Source organism: Muscardinus avellanarius (assembly GCF_963383645.1).
Source record: "Muscardinus avellanarius genome assembly, chromosome: 9".
NCBI lineage: Eukaryota > Metazoa > Chordata > Mammalia > Rodentia > Gliridae > Muscardinus > Muscardinus avellanarius.
Genome location: NC_137795.1, coordinates 10,241,833 through 10,258,642, shown reverse-complemented (window position 1 = coordinate 10,258,642; position 16,810 = coordinate 10,241,833). Strand labels below are relative to the sequence as shown.

General features: G+C 48.7%; 1 protein-coding gene across 1 annotated transcript in view; it reads right to left on the bottom strand.

The window, feature by feature from the left end:
* Nucleotides 1-16,810, bottom strand: part of GSDME (gasdermin E) — a gene marked incomplete at both ends in the record, with an annotated part of 45,149 nt that overhangs the window by 8,994 nt on the left and 19,345 nt on the right. Inside the window, 4 exons of the mRNA XM_080701152.1 lie at nt 275-402; nt 1,557-1,721; nt 5,975-6,095; nt 8,346-8,517. Of these exons, the coding sequence (XP_080557278.1) occupies nt 275-402; nt 1,557-1,721; nt 5,975-6,095; nt 8,346-8,517 (586 nt within the window). The remainder of the gene's footprint in view (nt 1-274; nt 403-1,556; nt 1,722-5,974; nt 6,096-8,345; nt 8,518-16,810) is intronic.

Genomic DNA, 16,810 nt, shown 5'->3' with positions numbered 1-16,810 from the left:
GTTGTTTTAATCCCCAAGTTTGGTGACCTATTGTAGCAGCCCTAAGACACTCATACATCTGTCTCTGCCTGCTGGTCAGCTCCTCTGTGCAACTTGACTATTAAAGAGTTGTAACTAAAAATAATAATAATGGACAAGGTTTTTGGCTAAAAGGAGGTAGGGAAACTTAACACAGTTTCATTCTAGTCCGAAGCCTGTGCCCGAGGAGTCTCTCCCACCTGTGCGCACTCCCAGCCAGAAGCAAGCCCAGCCTGCAGCTGGCCAAGGGACTCACCACTTGCTCAAGGACCACCAGGAATTCCTCATCAAACAGAACGGCCTCCAGGAGGTCGTGCAAAGCCGACTGCTGCTGCTCTGGCAGTTCCACAAAGGGCTGGAAATTCCTCTCCAGGAGCAGAGATGCTGTGAATACAGAGCAGAGCCAGAGTCACAACCGCGCAGCGCACGGCCCTGACCGGCAGCAACACCGGCTCCTCACGGCCGACGGCACCGGTTCCTTCACAGCCGTATCCAGAGTCGGTTTGGGATCTTGGAAATAAAGGAGACTGAGTTAAACACTGCCCTGCCTGTGTCTCAGTATCTCCTGCTGGAAGGGAGGGAGGGAAAAGGAGGAAGAGGAGCCAGAGGCCCAGCTTTGGATTTCTGGCCTCACTCTTCTCTGATGGTTCACTAAATATTGAGAATAATCACATTTCCTGGAAAAGCCATTTCAGCTTCTCTTCAGCATGATTTCTATAGAAGAAAACTCTAGAGACAGAATCACTTAACATGCCAGCGAACTGCGATCCTCCAGGCTCTGCCTTCCGAGTGCTGGGATTACAGGCATGTGCCACTATGCTAAGCAAAATCAGTCTTTTAAAACCTCACATGCAGCCGGGCACGGTGGTGCACGTTCGTAATCCCAGTGCTTGGGAAGCTTAGACAGGAGGATCGCACTGGTTCGAAGCCAGCCTCAGCTACTTAATGAGGTTTTCAGCAACTTAGCGAGACCCTGTTTCTAAATAAAATTTAAAAAATAGGTCTGGGAGTGTAGCTCAGAGGTAGAATGCCCCAGAGCTTCCGTCTCCAGAACCACAAAAAACATGCTGTGGAGAGAAACTTTTAACTGCTGTGGGCCCGAGTACCACCCCTCTTCCTCCCTGTGGCTTGCGCTTCGTGGATGCAGAGCCCCCAGGAGGCACTGGCCACTGTCTGTGCTGACCAAGCATGCCCGTCTTGACTCTGGTGTTCAGAACAGTCAGAAGAGATGCCTACAAGCTAGCTATTCTTAGCAGTCAGCAGGCCTCCATAGTTACAGTGGGAGACACATGCCCACTTCAGGCCTCACTCTCCCTCCCTGCCCACCCAGGCCTCTTCCCCACCCTGTCCTCAGAGCACCGTACCCAGGAGACACTCCCCGGGAGCCCCCTGAGTGAGGCCTGCTGAGGTCCCCAGGCGCAGAGGCAGGGCCATCTCTACATACGTCCCATGAGTCACTGCTCCCGATGGCCACAGCGCATCTTGGGGTGCAGGCTTCACTAGCCATCACCGGCCACACTCCAACTCACTGGCATTACCTTGTTTTAAGATGCTTAATGGCCCAGCCTGGGAGGACGTCTCGTGGCCACCATCCGGCATGTCCATGAACACGAACTCTCGATAGGCCTGGGGGTCCAGGTAGACGGGACCACTTCTCTTCTCCTGCTCGAAGCCGCCCTCCTTCCCTTGGAGGAGACAGAACTCTGCAGTGCAGGAGGAAAAGAGCAGGAGCGCGGGGTCAGCGGCAGCCACACGCTGCAGACTGGCCTTCACCCAACTCGGGTGGGACGGTAGGCACCCCACCTCTCTCCCCTCAAAAGCCACTGCCTGCCGGGCATGGTGGCGCACACTTGTGATCCCAGCACTTGGGAGGCTGAGACAGGTGGATCGCATAGGTTCGAAGCCAGCCTCAGCTACTCAGTGAGGCTCTCAGCGCCTTAGTGAAACCCTGCTTCCAAATAAAAATATAAAATATGTCTGGGGGTATAGCCTGGAGGTTGAAGTCCCTTGGGTTCCATCCCCAGTACCACACACAAAAAAAAACCAACAACACTGACTACACCTTAGGCTGCCTGGCCCAGAACCTCTCTACTTGCTTAAGTCAGAAGCCACAACTGTTCCTCGCCCACAGCTCTCTCCAGGGTACACTGGCGAAGACACTTGTTCATACACTGGGAATACTTTCTTGTCTCGATCAGCACAAACAGCTCTAAACAAATAAAACCCACCATGAAGAAGACAAATGGGGACGTTCAGAGGCTCATAATATTAAAGACTTAGTGCATTTAGGTGCACAAGGTATTATATGATTATGTATTTAAGGAGCCTTCTCATTAATAAAGAAGAGATACGCTGCAATAAAAAAAAAGGAGCTCTTGGTTTCTGGAGTTATGTGAATGAATCTCACAAACATTGAGTGAAAAGAGAATTAAAAAATGCACTGTGCAAGAATCCATTCACATGAAGGCAGAATGAGTCCTTTTAACAGGGCTCGGTGGCGCACGCTTGTCATCCCAGCACTTGGGAGGCGGAGACAGGAGGACCGCAGGTTCAAAGCCAGCCTTGGCATCTTAGAGAGACGCTCCACAACTCAGTGGGACCCTGTTTCCAAATAAGAAATAAAATCAGGTTGGGGATATAACTTGGAGATAGAATGCATCAGAGTTTACTCCCCAGTACCAAAAAAAATTTTTTAAGAAGTCTTCTTGCTTAAAGGTACTAAGTATTTACAGATGAAACATCCTAATGCTTAGAATTTGCTTCCTGGAGGCGGGAGGTGGTAAAGTTACGGGTGGCACATGAATCGTCCTAGTTCCTGAAGCTGGGTGGTGGTACGTGCCAACTGACTGTACTATTTATTATCTCTTTGTATGTGAAGTTTTCCATGACAAAAAAAATTTTGTTTAAAGCGAGAAAGAAATGTTTCCTGAGACACTTCGGCACTGAGGAATCAGCCAAAGGATGTCAGTTGTGGAGAAGGACCTCGGGTGCCACGCGTTTGCCAAGCCAAAGCAGCAAGCGAGCTCATGAACCTGGGGCCCCTCCACGCTTCCAAATCATAATTCGGGTATTTAAATCATACAAATGAGGCGCAGCCCGAAACCACCGGAGGTTCACAGCTGAGGTCCCTGTGACCACAGATCCACAGGAGAAAAGCGTATGCATTTGTTCTGAAGGGTTTGGGGCGACACAGGAACCTTCGTAAGGAAGTGAAGACCCAGAGCGAGGTGCACCTGGGAATGGTCACACTGGTTTGATGGGAGCGGAGAGTCATGGAGGAGTGTGCCAGGACAGAGTGTGCCCGGAGGCATCAGCTGAGGAGCTCGGCCAGCCTGCAGGGCCCCTTCCTTCTGGGCAGGAGGGGGGCGCCCCTCCCTGAGGGTCAGGGAATCCCTCCTCACAGGAGGAGGGTGGCGAGGTCCCAGTGACCTCCCTGTCCAGTACCTCCATAAAGTGGGGAAAAGTGACACAAATCAAAGCCATCAATACAGCTGGGTAGGACCACCAAGGCACGAGTCAGGCCGCAGGGACACTGCTATCACCTTCTCATACCAGGAACAATTTTATTTATTTTTGCAGTACTACGGATGGAACCTGGGCTTTCTACCTCCAAGCTACACCTCCAGCCCTGGGTTGTTTTTTGTTTGTTTGTTTGTTTGTTTGTTTGTTTGTTTGTTTTTTAATGGTACTATGGATGGAACCCAGGGGCCTTCTACCTCTGGGCTACACTACCAGACCTATTTTATATTTTATCTGGAAACAGGGTCTCACTAAGTTCCTATGAGCTTCACTAATAGCTGAGACTCTTTGGACCTGAGCATTCTTCCTGTCTCAGCCTCCCAAGTACTAGGATTACACGCGTGCGCCACCACGCCAGGCTCCCCAGCCCTATTTTTTATTCTTATTTTGAAACAGGGTCTCACTAAGTTGCAGAGGGCCTCACTAAGCAGCTTAGGCTGTCTGTGAACCACAATCCTCCTGTCTCAGCCTCCCAAATGCTGGGATTACAAGCGTGTGCCACCACACCCAGCAACCAGAAACAAATTAACAACCTTCACAACCTGGTTTGTAAAACAGGTCTTTCAAAATATAAATAAATAAAAAATGAGTGCAATACTACAAATGTCTGAGCTGTGTGCACTAGGAGCCATGGTCCTGCAGGACGCAAGCCATAATTCCTGATGTATATGGGGTTCCAGAGGTCCCTCACCCTCCTCCTGACCAGTGTAGAACTGACGCCTTCTCTTCCCATCACATCCTGCAGGTAATGTCTGTCCCCTAAAACACAGGCTGCTTCACCTGCAAAGTGAGAGAGGGAGGCCCGGACACCTCATTCTGAATCCCCAAAGGTCCTCGCACACCCATGAGCACGGACAGGGTCACATCGGGACGCTCAGCGTTGCGTTTTCTGTTTTGTGGTCAGGTGATGCTGTAACCAGTGTGGGCTCTGAGCACAAGCTGCATCATGTTGCTGGTGCAGTGTTGCACACCTGTGACCCTACGTGGCGGCGGAGACAGGAGGATCACAGGTCTGTGGCCAGCCTCAGCAACTCAGCGAGACCCTGTTTCAAAATAAAAAGGGCAGGGGGTGTAGCTCTGGGTTCAATCCCCAGCACCAAAAACAAAGTGCCTCACTGAACACTTGCTTGTCTTTAACCCATCTCAAAAACAAGCACAAATGGTACTAGAGGCAGTGACAGACTCAAGACGCACTATACAACTGTTCTACAGAAGTGTCAAACTACACCAGAACACAACGGTACAATGAACCTGCACAGGCCCACAGGCCAGCTTCAAGAACGGCCACTGACCCTTACCGCCACCTCACACTAGCCTCTTACATGCAGATCAGTTTTTTATTTTTTTGTTTTGTGGGCTTTCTACCTCTGAGCTACATTCCAGCCCTATTTTTTTTTTTTTTTTTTTGGAACCTAGGGGCATTCTACCTCCAAGCTATACCCCCAGCCCTGTTTCTTATTCTTTATTTTGAAAGAAGGTCTCATTGAGTTGCAAAGGGCCTCACTAACTAGCTGAGGCTGTCCACAAACTGGGATTCTCCTGTCTCAGCCTCCCAAGTACTGAGATTAAAAGTGTGCACCACCACGCCCGGCTCCTATTTTATTTATCTCAAAACAGGGTTTCATTAAATTGGAGAAGGTCTTGCTAAGTTGCAAAGGGAGTCTGGTTTCGAACCTGCGATCCTGTCTAGGCCTCCCAAGTGCTGGCGTTACAAGTGTGTGCCGCCACGCCAGGCTCACTCAGATCATTTTGGAAGTAAAGCACAGATAAGTCACCATTTCAACTGTGACGTTCCAGAATAGATCCCTGAAAGGCAACATTTATAAGCATAACATCTCTAAGTGTGATGATAGCACGGTTAACAATTTGCTTTGTAACCGCTACATTTGTGTCCCCAAGAAGCCATCAGCCAATCTGCTTGGGCTCCACACAACCTTATTGGAACCAAGCAGGAAAGGACCATTAGCATCTGAGGTGAACAGACGCTAGTTTAACTAGAAGGCTTGCTTTCTTTCTCCCATGATGACAACCCTGACCCCCTTGGTCAGCAGAGTAAGGTCAAGTTCAGCATCTCTGACTTTGTGTTGGAGGCGGGGAGGGAGGTGAGAGAAGGACCACAGGGATGCTGATATAAACAGCCAAGGTGGAAGAGTTAGCTAGCAGACACCATGCCAGGCGCTCCCTATGCCTCTCCTAGATTAATCCCCAACATTCCCGGGGGGAAGGCCTTCAGCGAGATTCACAGCCTGATAGAGCCCCAGGGCTTGCAGAACCTGTGTTCTTATTCCTTTGGCCCAGGACCTGGACCTCCCTCATCAGACACCCGGGTGCTGCCCACTGAGCATCACGGGATGCTCCCAAACTCCTCGGACCCTCTACGCATGCTCCTCAGAGCGACGTGGCGGTCCCTCTGCCTCCAAGGGAAGTGACCACTCACCAAACTGGCCGTCCTGCCTCACAAATAACTCGACGATTCCGTAGGCGACGGCGGTGGCGGCTGGGATCTCCAGCACCACGCTGCTGTCCGTGATGATATTCCCGTCCTCCATGGCCGACACCTGTGGGCAGGAGCACACCCCCTCTGTGCACACAGACTCTCCCAGGCTCCTCCCCGCTTCACCCTGCCTCGTCGGTGAGGATGCCAAGAACGTGCCCGTGGAACTTAGTGGGAACCAGGAGCCGGCTGGCAGAGGTAAGGACTGAGTTCCTGTTGACATCATGATATTTACACATGATCCCAGAGCACAGGACCCAGAGAGGTTGGGTCGATGGTGCCGAAGGAGGACAAGCCAGATACCAGGTAGCTACATCTAGACCTTGGTGGTCCCCTAACATTCGAACTCATAGAACCAGAGCATTGCTATTGCTCAGTGACGTCACAGCCGCAGTACCACCACAGCACAACGTGTTACTCGGCTGTCGGGGTGGTCCTGCTGTGAACACTCTACCGCACTGCCAGCAGAACACTTGATAACGCTAAGTGTCTACGTGGCTTGCTTACAGATTCGCTGGACCGAGCGGGTTATAATTTTAGCGCATACGCCTTCTGCTTATGAAGCGAAGCCCCCTGTAAAGCAGTGTACATGATACACCAGCAGCAGCCCACCCGCATCTTGCGTGCAGGTCTCCTGATCACATCCGAGCTACAAGGAGTGACTGACTTATGCTATCTAGGTTCCAGTAAGCCCACCCTGGGACATACACCACAGGATCCTGAGCACGTACTCTGGCAATGCATGACTAAATACAGACGCCTCCCAATTCCCTTCATCCAGGATTGTGGAAACAACTCCTGCTGAATATCCCAAACAGGATCACAGCTCAACTGGCAGACCTGGCCGAGTTGCTTAGACTCCCAAGGGTGGTTCCCTGCGCTGATAAAACCAGGAAGAAAGCCGGGCGTGGAGACACACGCTTGTGATCCCACCATTTGGTTCGTGGACAGCTTCAGCTACTTAGTGAGGGCCTTTGCAACTCAATAAGACCCTGTATCAAAATAAAGAATAAAAAATAGGGCTGAGGATGTAGCTCAGAGGTAGAATGCCCCTGGGTTCCATCCCCAGTACCAAAAAGAAAAACGAAAGAGGAAAAAAAAAAACTACCCAAGAAGTCAACACCAAAGAATATATAAGACACCGACCAGCCATGGGGAAGGCGGTTTGGGGTTGACAGTCACTTACTCTACGGACATGTAGCACCAATTCAGGGATCAGCCTGCTACGACTGTCCATAATACGGAACAATCCTTTGATGTATATACAGACAGAGCTTTACCTGCCCTAACGAAATTTGTAAAGGATTTGGGGCAGCTAATCCCAGAGCAATCATTTTCTGCACCCTGGCTCTAAGGTGCTCTAAGGATTCTCTTCTATCTGGTCAGTAACTATTTAAACTTTTTTTCCCTCAGTGATGGGTATGGAAACTGAAGTACTCTAATACCAAACAACACCTCTGGCCCTCCTATCTATCTATCTATTTATTTATTTATTTATTTATTTATTTATTTATTTATTTATTTGTAGTACTGAGGATGGAACCCAGGGGCATTCTATCTCTGAACTACACCCCCAGCCCTTTTCTTTTCTTTTCTGTGGTACTGGGATTCCTGGAAACCCTTCTACCTCTGGGCTACACTCCCAGACCTATTTTATACTTTATTTGGAAACAGGGTCTCTTAAGCCAACGCGGCTGGCTTTGAACCTGCACGATCCTCCTGTCTCCGCCTTCCAAGCGCGGGGATTACAAGCGTGGACCACCACGCCCGGCTTTTATTCTTTATTTTGAAACAGGCTCTCACTGGGTTGCAAAGGGCCTAAGTAGCTGAGGCTGGCCATAAAATGCGATCTTCCTGTCTCAGCCTCCCAAATGCTGGGATTACAAGTGTGCACCACTCTGCTTGGCTTTTAATCTCTTTTTCTCTGGGGAAGGATTCCAACCCCACAGAGGAAAGTACCTGGCCCAGGCCACTTGCCCAATCAGAACCCTATTGCTATGACCTTGGGTGAGACCCAGGCCTGAAGGACTCCCGCCCCTGGGACCCCTGCCAAAGCCCCAAGGAGAGCCTATCCACGGAGGTGGGGAAGCAACCTCTGTAATGGAATGCAGCTTACAACATCTCGAGTCCCGGATCAAGCAGTGCCTGAAGCCAGATGCCCCAGATATTTCACTTACACAAGCCAATAAATTCCTCCTCACTAAAGCCATTTTGAGTTCTATTTCCGTTAAGTAACTCACCGTAGATGAGTAAAGCCTCCACGCCCCGGGAGCCCCTGACCACAGCCTCCCCGGCTCGCCCCACGGCCACACACCTGCACCGTCTTGGTCTGAATCCCCACCATGCCCCCACATTTCTCCTCCTTCTGGACATGCTCGGAGATCACGCACTTCTGCGTTGTCACGATCTTCTCTATCAGGACACACAGGACCTCGTTCTTCCTCTCCAGAACCTGCTGGAGCACTGGATTTTTCAGATTTAGTTTTCTGAAAAAGAAAAATGGCCGTCCATGACCTCTGCCGGGGCAGGTGGCAGCCTCCGCCCTCACTAGCTTCCTGGTGGCAGAAGAGCAGGTGGCTCCCCTGGAAAGACACCACCCCCCGAGGGGCCAGGCTGGACAGGGTGGGGGACGCTCAGTGGACAGCAGCGCTGGTTTCCAGGGAGAAGAAAAGCAAGCCACCCCACGGGGGAGTACAGTCCGCCTGCCTGGGACTGAGGGATCCCGGGACAGTAGACATGGCGGCCGAGGCCCTGGAAGCACAGGGTCAAAGTGTGGGGCGTGGCAGCCAGTAGCTTCTGACAGGACCGAGGGACAGGCTAAAAGCACAGGTGCGGAGGAGCAAGCTTTGTTTTTAGTTCACCTCCTAACCTGGCTTTGGGAAGAACGTATAACCTCTTGGGAGACGCCTCACGTCACTTTACAGAACATGGAACCCGAGGCCAGCTGGCCAGGCCACTGTGAGTCACCTGGGTCACGTGGCAGAGAGCTTGGAGTCCTCACCAGCCATATGGACGTCTGTACAACTTCAAGAATATAGAACATTCTATGGTTTTTTGGTTTGGGGGGGTTGTGATACTGGGGATGGAACCCAGGGCCATTCTATCTCCAAGCCATACTCCCCAGCCCTATTTTTTATTCTTTATTTTGAAACAAGGTCTCACTAAGTTGCAGAGGGCCTCACTAAGTAGCTGAGGCTGTCCACACCTGTGATCCTCCTGTCTCAGCCTCCGAAGTGCTGGGATCACAAGCGTGCAACACACCAGGCTCTACGTTTCTATCTAGAGAAAATGATGCTGTGCTTAGAAGCAAGATCTCCATGGAGATCCTGGAGATCTCACTCAACGCAACATCGAAGTGGGCGGAAAAAGAACCGAATTAAAGAACCGGGTATGGTTGCACACGTCTGTAATCCCTGTACTTGGGAGGCTGAGACAGGAGGATCCAAGTGGCGACACTCTCATCAACCTAGCGAGACCTTGTTTCAAAAATAAAAATAAAATTGGGCTGGGGGTATAGCTTGAAGATAGAACGCCCCTGGGTTCAATCCCCAGCGTTACTCCCCCCAAAATAGAACCAAATCAGAGTTAGTGTCAGCATGAGGAGAACAGCTTCTTCATGGACATTTTCTTTATGAAATGTTCATCCTGGGCATTTTACCTTCTGATCACAGTGCCCATCCCTAACCACACACAGGAGCAAAATGCCCATCCCAGGCACACCTGGTCCTCAGGCTTTGGAAAATATCCCCAGGCCGGGAGGCAGCCTTGAGATGGAGAGGATCCGTCTCAATGCAATCACCTGCACAGGCTAGAAACACGTTCCATAGATGAACAGAGACACAAAATGTGGCACCGTCTTGTAATGCGATATTGTCCAGCCATAGAAAGAAATATAATTCTGACACGTGGATGCTCCCTGAAGTCATTATGCTCGGTGACAAAAGCTTTGCAAAGAAGGAAAATATCGTATAGTTATACATATAAAATATTTCAAATAGGCAGACTCATAGGCATAGAAGATTAGAGCCGGGCGTGGTGGCGCACACTTGTAATCCCTGTATTTGAGAGGCTGAGAAAAGAGGATCCCAGATTCGTGGCTAGCCTCAGCTACTGAGTGAGGACCTCTGCTATTTAGTGAGACTTTTTCAAAATAAAGAATAAAAAATAGTCCTAGGGGTGTGGCTCAGAGGTGTAATGACCCTGAGTTCAATCCCCACTATATCAAAATAAAAAAAGAAGATTAAGGGTTATATTGGGGGCCAGGGGAGGAAGAGTAGGAAGTGATTAACTGCTTAATGACTACAAAGTTCTGCTGTGAGTTACTGGAAAAGGCCTAAAGACTTTTCCAATGTGAATGTGTGTTATGTCTCTGAATTAGATGTTTTAAAATGCCAAGTTTTAGGTTATGTGTATTTTACCACTAAAAAAAAAAGGGAAGATAGCCAGATGTGGTGACACACACCTGCAATCCCAGTACTTGGGAGCCGGAGACAGGGTGATCTCAAGTTTAAGAACAGCCTGAACATCATAGCGAGACTCAGCAACCCAGCAAGACCTATTTCAAAACCACAAAGTAGCTGGGCGTGGTGGCGCAGGCTTGTAATCCCCGCACTTGGGAGGCTGAGACAGGAGGATTGCACAGGTTCGAAGCCAGCCTCAGCTACTTAGCGAGACCCTGTTTCCAAATAAAGTATAAAATAGGTCTGGGGGTGTAGCTTGGAGGTAGAAAAGCCCCTGGGTTCCTCCCTCAGTACCACAAAAAATAAAAAATAAGCCAGGTGTGGTGGCACATGCTTGTAATCCTAGTATTTGGGAGGCTGAGACCGGAGGATTGCAGTTTGCAGACAGCCTCAGCTACTTAGTGAGGCCCTTTGCAACTTAGTGAGGCCTTGTTTCAAAATAAAAAATAATTTAAAAGGCGGGGCAGGGGTTGTAGGTTGTGGTCGAATGGCCCTGGGTTCCATCCCCAGACCCCCACACAAAAATAAATAAAAAATAAAAACAAACAAAAATTAAAAGGGCTAGGGGTAGCCAGGTGTAGCACTGCACACTGGTTAATCCCAGTACTTGGGAGGTTGAGACAGGAAGATTGCAAGTTTGGGCCAGCCTTAACAACTTATAGAGGCCCTCCGCAACCTATTGAGGTCCTGCCTTAAAATAAAAAAATAAAATAGGGCTGGAGGTATATAGCTTGGAGGTAGAACACCCTGGCTTCAATTCCCAGTACAAGAAAGGAAAAAGAAGGGAAGGAAAGAGGGAGGGAAAGAAGGAGAAAGGAAGGCAAGCTACTCGATCTCAGTAGTAGTCAAAGAAATGCAAATTATAAAAATCTTTCACACATAAAAATATTCTAATCCCAGCTACAAAATTGCTGAAAGGCACTCCATATCCAGGAAGGGACACAGAATGGGGGCTGACAGCTGCCCTCCCACCTGGGCCTCCTCACAGGGTGGTGGTCAGCTGGCCCTCCCTCCTCCGGGGGTTGCTTCTAGGTGTGGGCCAGATGGCACGTGCCTGGCGGAGTGAGGCGCCAGCAGATACTCCGGCCACCTTCCACGCTGGCCACGTGTTGCCTCGTGGGAACTGGCCGTGGGCAGAGGACATCTCCGCCACTCACCAGGCTATGAGGCCTCCACAGCCCAGCCTCTGGTCCCTGCCTGGGGTTGGCCTCATCCTCCGGCCTCCTCTCTGTGCCTTACACACACAGGAGCACGCCCAGCCCAAGTCTTGACACTACTACATCTCCCCGACACAGCACCTTGTTAAGGAGGTATAAGGAGGTATTCCCGTGCACTCTGCGTACAGAGGAACCCCCGGCACACTACCCAGCCGTTTCTCCGGAGCATATATTTCCATACCATCAGTTCTGTAGCTCATTCCTCTATCTGCTCTTGGGTCTAGATAATAAACTCCAGAGCTGGGAGCCGCTTACCACCCCGTGCACAGGGAGGGCTCAATAAATGTTTTTAGAATAAACAGAACCCGTGAGTGTTTTACGCTCTTTGTCTACTTGCTGTTGTGAATATGTATGCGTGCATCTGCGGGTGAAATATAGGTAGGACGGAGACAATATAGGTAGAAGGGAGGAAAAGGAAGACGAGCAGCTTGGCTTAGTGAACGGTGGGTAGGGGGCTCTCTTCCCGTTAGCAGCCACTGCTGAAGTGGCAGTGGCCAACATGAAGCTCATCCTTTGGAAGTTCTGACTGCAGCAGCAGTAGCGGTCAGACAGCTCTGGGCTCCAGCCACCAACACCATAAGCCTTTCTCTAGGCATCTTCCCACCCACAAGTACAATGCCAGAACCACAGATACCAAAGCTATGAACCTCGGTTCCACCGTGCTCACCACACAGGGCCCTGGCGGGTCTACCCCCATGCTACGCCTCCAGGAATGTGAACACCAGGGCTATAAGCCCGAACAGTACCTGCATGTGCCCCAGAAGGCCTAGGAACATGCCCAACAGAGTCCATGGGCTTCCAACCACAGCTGCTGGTGCTCAAGCCCCTAGACCACTTGTGCTCGTCCTCTGAGACCTGGAAGGGGCATCGCCCAGGTCCTACAGTTCTAGGTAAGTGGCTAACAGTGCTTCAGGCTCCACCTGCAATGGCCCCACAGGACTAAGGAAATTCCCCTCTGTGGCCCAAGACTGTAAGTCCGTGGTTAATGGTTTGGCAGGTGCCAGCATCATCAGTGCAGAGCTGTGCTCACCCTGAGGGACTTGGGGACAGTCCGCTCCAAGTCCTACACAACTGAGAATACAGCAGCTGCTGCCACAAGCCCCAGGGTTATCAGGACTCAACCCTGTGGAGCGTGAAGACGCTCAGCTATGGAAGCTCGTCTCCAGCAAAGTTGTACAGCCGCCGGCTGGACTACAGAGGCACTCAGACACCGCGGACACCAACCAGACCAAAGGCATCACAGAGGCCACACACCCAGAGTACCTATCCAGCTGACGCCCCATCCCATCTAATCGGCAACAAAATTCCTACAAAAGCCACTTCAAAAAAATTGGAAGAGGTGAATGTCGGGCCAGATGTGCAGGCAGAACAGAAGAGAAACAAACATGAAAGGAAACAGCACTGCCAGAGAACAAAAATTCTCCAGAAATAGCTCTCAGCATGAAGGATGAAATACGGATCAAAGAAATTATATAGGACAAAAAAGCAAAGAGGTCTTCTGTTCATTAATAAGAATCAATATAGCTAAGATGACCATACTACTCAAAGCAATTTATGAATTTAATGCCAGTCTCAAAATACCAATGACTTTATGGAAATAGAAAAAAAATCTGAAAATCATATGGAACCACAGAAAACCCAAAATAGGGAGATCCTGAGTTTAAAAAAAAAATGCTGGAGGCCATCCCAATAGCTGATTTCAAAACATACTGCAAAGGTATAGTAACTAAAACAGCATGCTAGACGGACACACAGACCAATGGAGCAGAATAGAGAACCCAGAAATTAATGCATGCTCCCGTAAACAACTAAGAGCACACAGAGGGGAAAGACAGTCTCTTTGATAAATAGTGCTGGCAAACTGGTTATGTGTCTGCAGAAGACAGACCCTAGAGTCCTTCCTGTCACTGTATAAAAAACTCAACTCAAGAGCTGGGCATGGTGGCGCACACCCATAATCTCAGTACAGGAGGATTGCAGGTTTGAGGTCGGTCAGCCTCAGCAAGTTAATGAGACTCATCAACCTAGTGATACCCTGTTTCTGAATAAGAAATAAAATCAGGCTGGGGTGTAGCTCAAAGCTAGAATGCCTCTGGGCTCAATCCTCAGTACCCTCCCCCCCACCAACTCAACATGATCTAAGATCTAAATGTTAAACCGGAAACTATGGAAATTACTACAAGACACCACAGGGGAAACATCAACATTGGAAATGAGCTTTTAGATAGGATCCCAAAGGCACAAACGGCAAAAGTAAAAACAGACAAACGGAGCCGGGCATGGTGGCGCACGTTTGTAATCCCCGTGCTCGGGAGGCTGAGACGGGAGGATCGCAGGGATTCGAAGCCAACCTCAGCTGGCTTAAGAGACCCTGTTTCCAAATAAAATATAAAATAGGTCTGGGAGTGTAGCCCGGAGGTAGAAGGCCCCTGAGTTCCATCCCCAGTACCACAAAATAAATAAATAAACTAACAAATGGGATCACATCAAACTAAGACGCTTCTGTGCAGCAAAGGGAATAACCAGCGGAAGGAGAAGACAGCGGCAGAACAGGAGAAAATATTAGCAAACTGCTCACCCAGCAAAGGACTGATATCCAGAACACATAAGGAACTCAAAGGGCTGAAACAATTCAATTTTAAAATAGGCTTAAAAATCCCAGCATTCAGGAGGCTGAGACCGAAGGATCAGGGTTCGCGGACAGCCTCGGCTACTTAGTGAGGCCCTCTGCAACTCAGTGAGACTCGGTTTCAAAATAAAGAATAAAAAATAGGGCAGGGGGTGTAGCTCAGAGGTCGAATGCCCATGTTTTCCATCCCCAGACCCACAAATAAACAAACAAATAAATAAATATAAAAATAGGCTCAAAAGCCCAGCATGGTGGAACATGCTTTTAATTCCAGTACTTGGGAGGCTGAAGTAGGAGGATCATGGTTCTCAGGCAGCCTCAGCTACTTAGTGAGGCCCTTTGCAACTCAGTGAGACCCTGTTTCAAAATGAAGAATAAAAAATAGGGCTGGGGGTGGAGCTCAGAGGTAGAATGCCCCTGGGTTCCATCCCCAGTACTGAAAATAAATAGGCTCAAAAACTAAACAGACGGGTGATATAATGGCGTACACCTGCAATCCCAGTGCTTGGGAGGCTGAGACGGGAGGATTGCAGGTTCACAACCAGTGCACTGTAATTTAGCAAGACCCTGTTTCAAAATTAAAAATAATCTTTCATCACACACACACACACACACACACACACACACACACACACACACACTTCTCCAAAGAAGATACACAACAAATTCATAAAAAGCTGCTCAACTCAGCTCATCAGAGAAACATAAACTAACAACACGGTGAGCTATCCCCTCACCCCAGTCAGAACGGCTATTCCGAAAAGACAGAACACACGCGGGTAAGGGCGAGAAGGAAAGCAATGGCTTATCCACTTCCCCTCTGCCAGTGGGATGTGAAATAGTGCAGGCATTATGGAAAGCAGTCTGGAGACTCCTCAAGAGACTAAAAGTAGAAGCACCAGATGATCTCGCAATTCCACTACTTGGTGTCTCTCCAGAGATGAAGTCATTATACCAAAAAGATGCGCAGACGCCCACAGCTCACGTACGGAACCCACCCAGATGCCCCTCCGTGGGTGAGGCGAGAAAGACGACGAGGTACCTAGCACAGCGGAGTAGTACTCAGCCATGAAACTATGAAGTCCTGTCATCTGCAGCAACGTGATGGAACTGAAGCCATTAAGTGAAACAGCCAGACACAAAGACACGGACTGCGTGTTCCCGCTCATTTGTGGTGGCTCATAAGTGGGTCTCGTGGAAGAACAGCGCGGACCAGTGGGCGCTAGAGGCTGGGGGGGTCAAAATAGAGGAATCGCTTCTGCTCCTTCCTGGGCACAGAACAGCAACTGTTGGTTAAAACAGACTATATTTTTCCAGGCATGGTGGTTCATGTTTGAAACCCCAATACTTGGGAGGTTGAGACAGGAGGATTGCAGGTTCGAGGACAGCCTCAGCAAGTAATAAGACTCTTAACCTAGCAAGACCCCATTTCAAAATAAAAGATAAAATAGGGATGGGGTGTAGCTTGGAAGTAGAATGTGGAGAATGCCCCCAGGTTCAATCTTCAGTTCCGCCAAAATAAATAAATAAATAGAATACAAAATTCCCAATATATAAAAATGACTGTTTCCAGAGATGAAAATGCCTGTTACTCTGATTTGATTATTTATTACACATCATATACATGCACTGAATTACCATAGCACACCCCTAAAAGATATTTAAATGTTTCATTTATTAAAAAATAATAAAAATAGTAAATAAATAAAATAATAAAAATAAAAAAAATAATGAACCCTGTATATTGGTGTATGAGAAAGGTACATTCTAACCTTCTGGTTTGCTGAAGTTCAGGATCTGGGGTAGGGATTCAGAGGACTCTTGGCAAACAGTAAATTTCAGCCTCGGATCCTGGTCTAGATCGAATATATCTTGTTACATCTTAAAGGTTTTCCTGCTTCATTTGGAAAATTTTTTAGAAATTGAGGTTATTTTCATAATCACCAAGACGTGTATCACCATCCCACTCTCTGGACCTTCTGTGACACTTTCAAATAAGTTTGTCTCACTGTCATTCCAGCTTTATGCTCTGATAATGTTTAAAACAATCCATGACACATTTCAAAATGGCAAGAATATGAAATTCCCAACATATAAAAATGATTAATGTTCAAAGAGACTGAAATGGCTATTACCTTGATTTGGTTATTACACATGGTACACATGTATTACTATAACTTATAAAGATGTGCAATTATGTCTCAATTAAAAAAAGGATAGTAACATGGTGCATAGATGTAAAACTTCCCGAGTGACTTGCTCTGCTCCTATGGGCAAAGGCTTTAAAGATGAAAGCTGTTTGCATCTATCATCAGGAGTACTTTTGAACCAGCCTTTTTTTGTTTTGTTTTGTTTTGTTTTTTGTTTTGCACAGTACGAACCCAGGGGCATTTTACCTCTGAGCTACACCCCAGCCCTATTGCTTAGTCCTTTTAATTTTGAAACAGGGTCTCACTGAGTTGCAAAGGGCCTC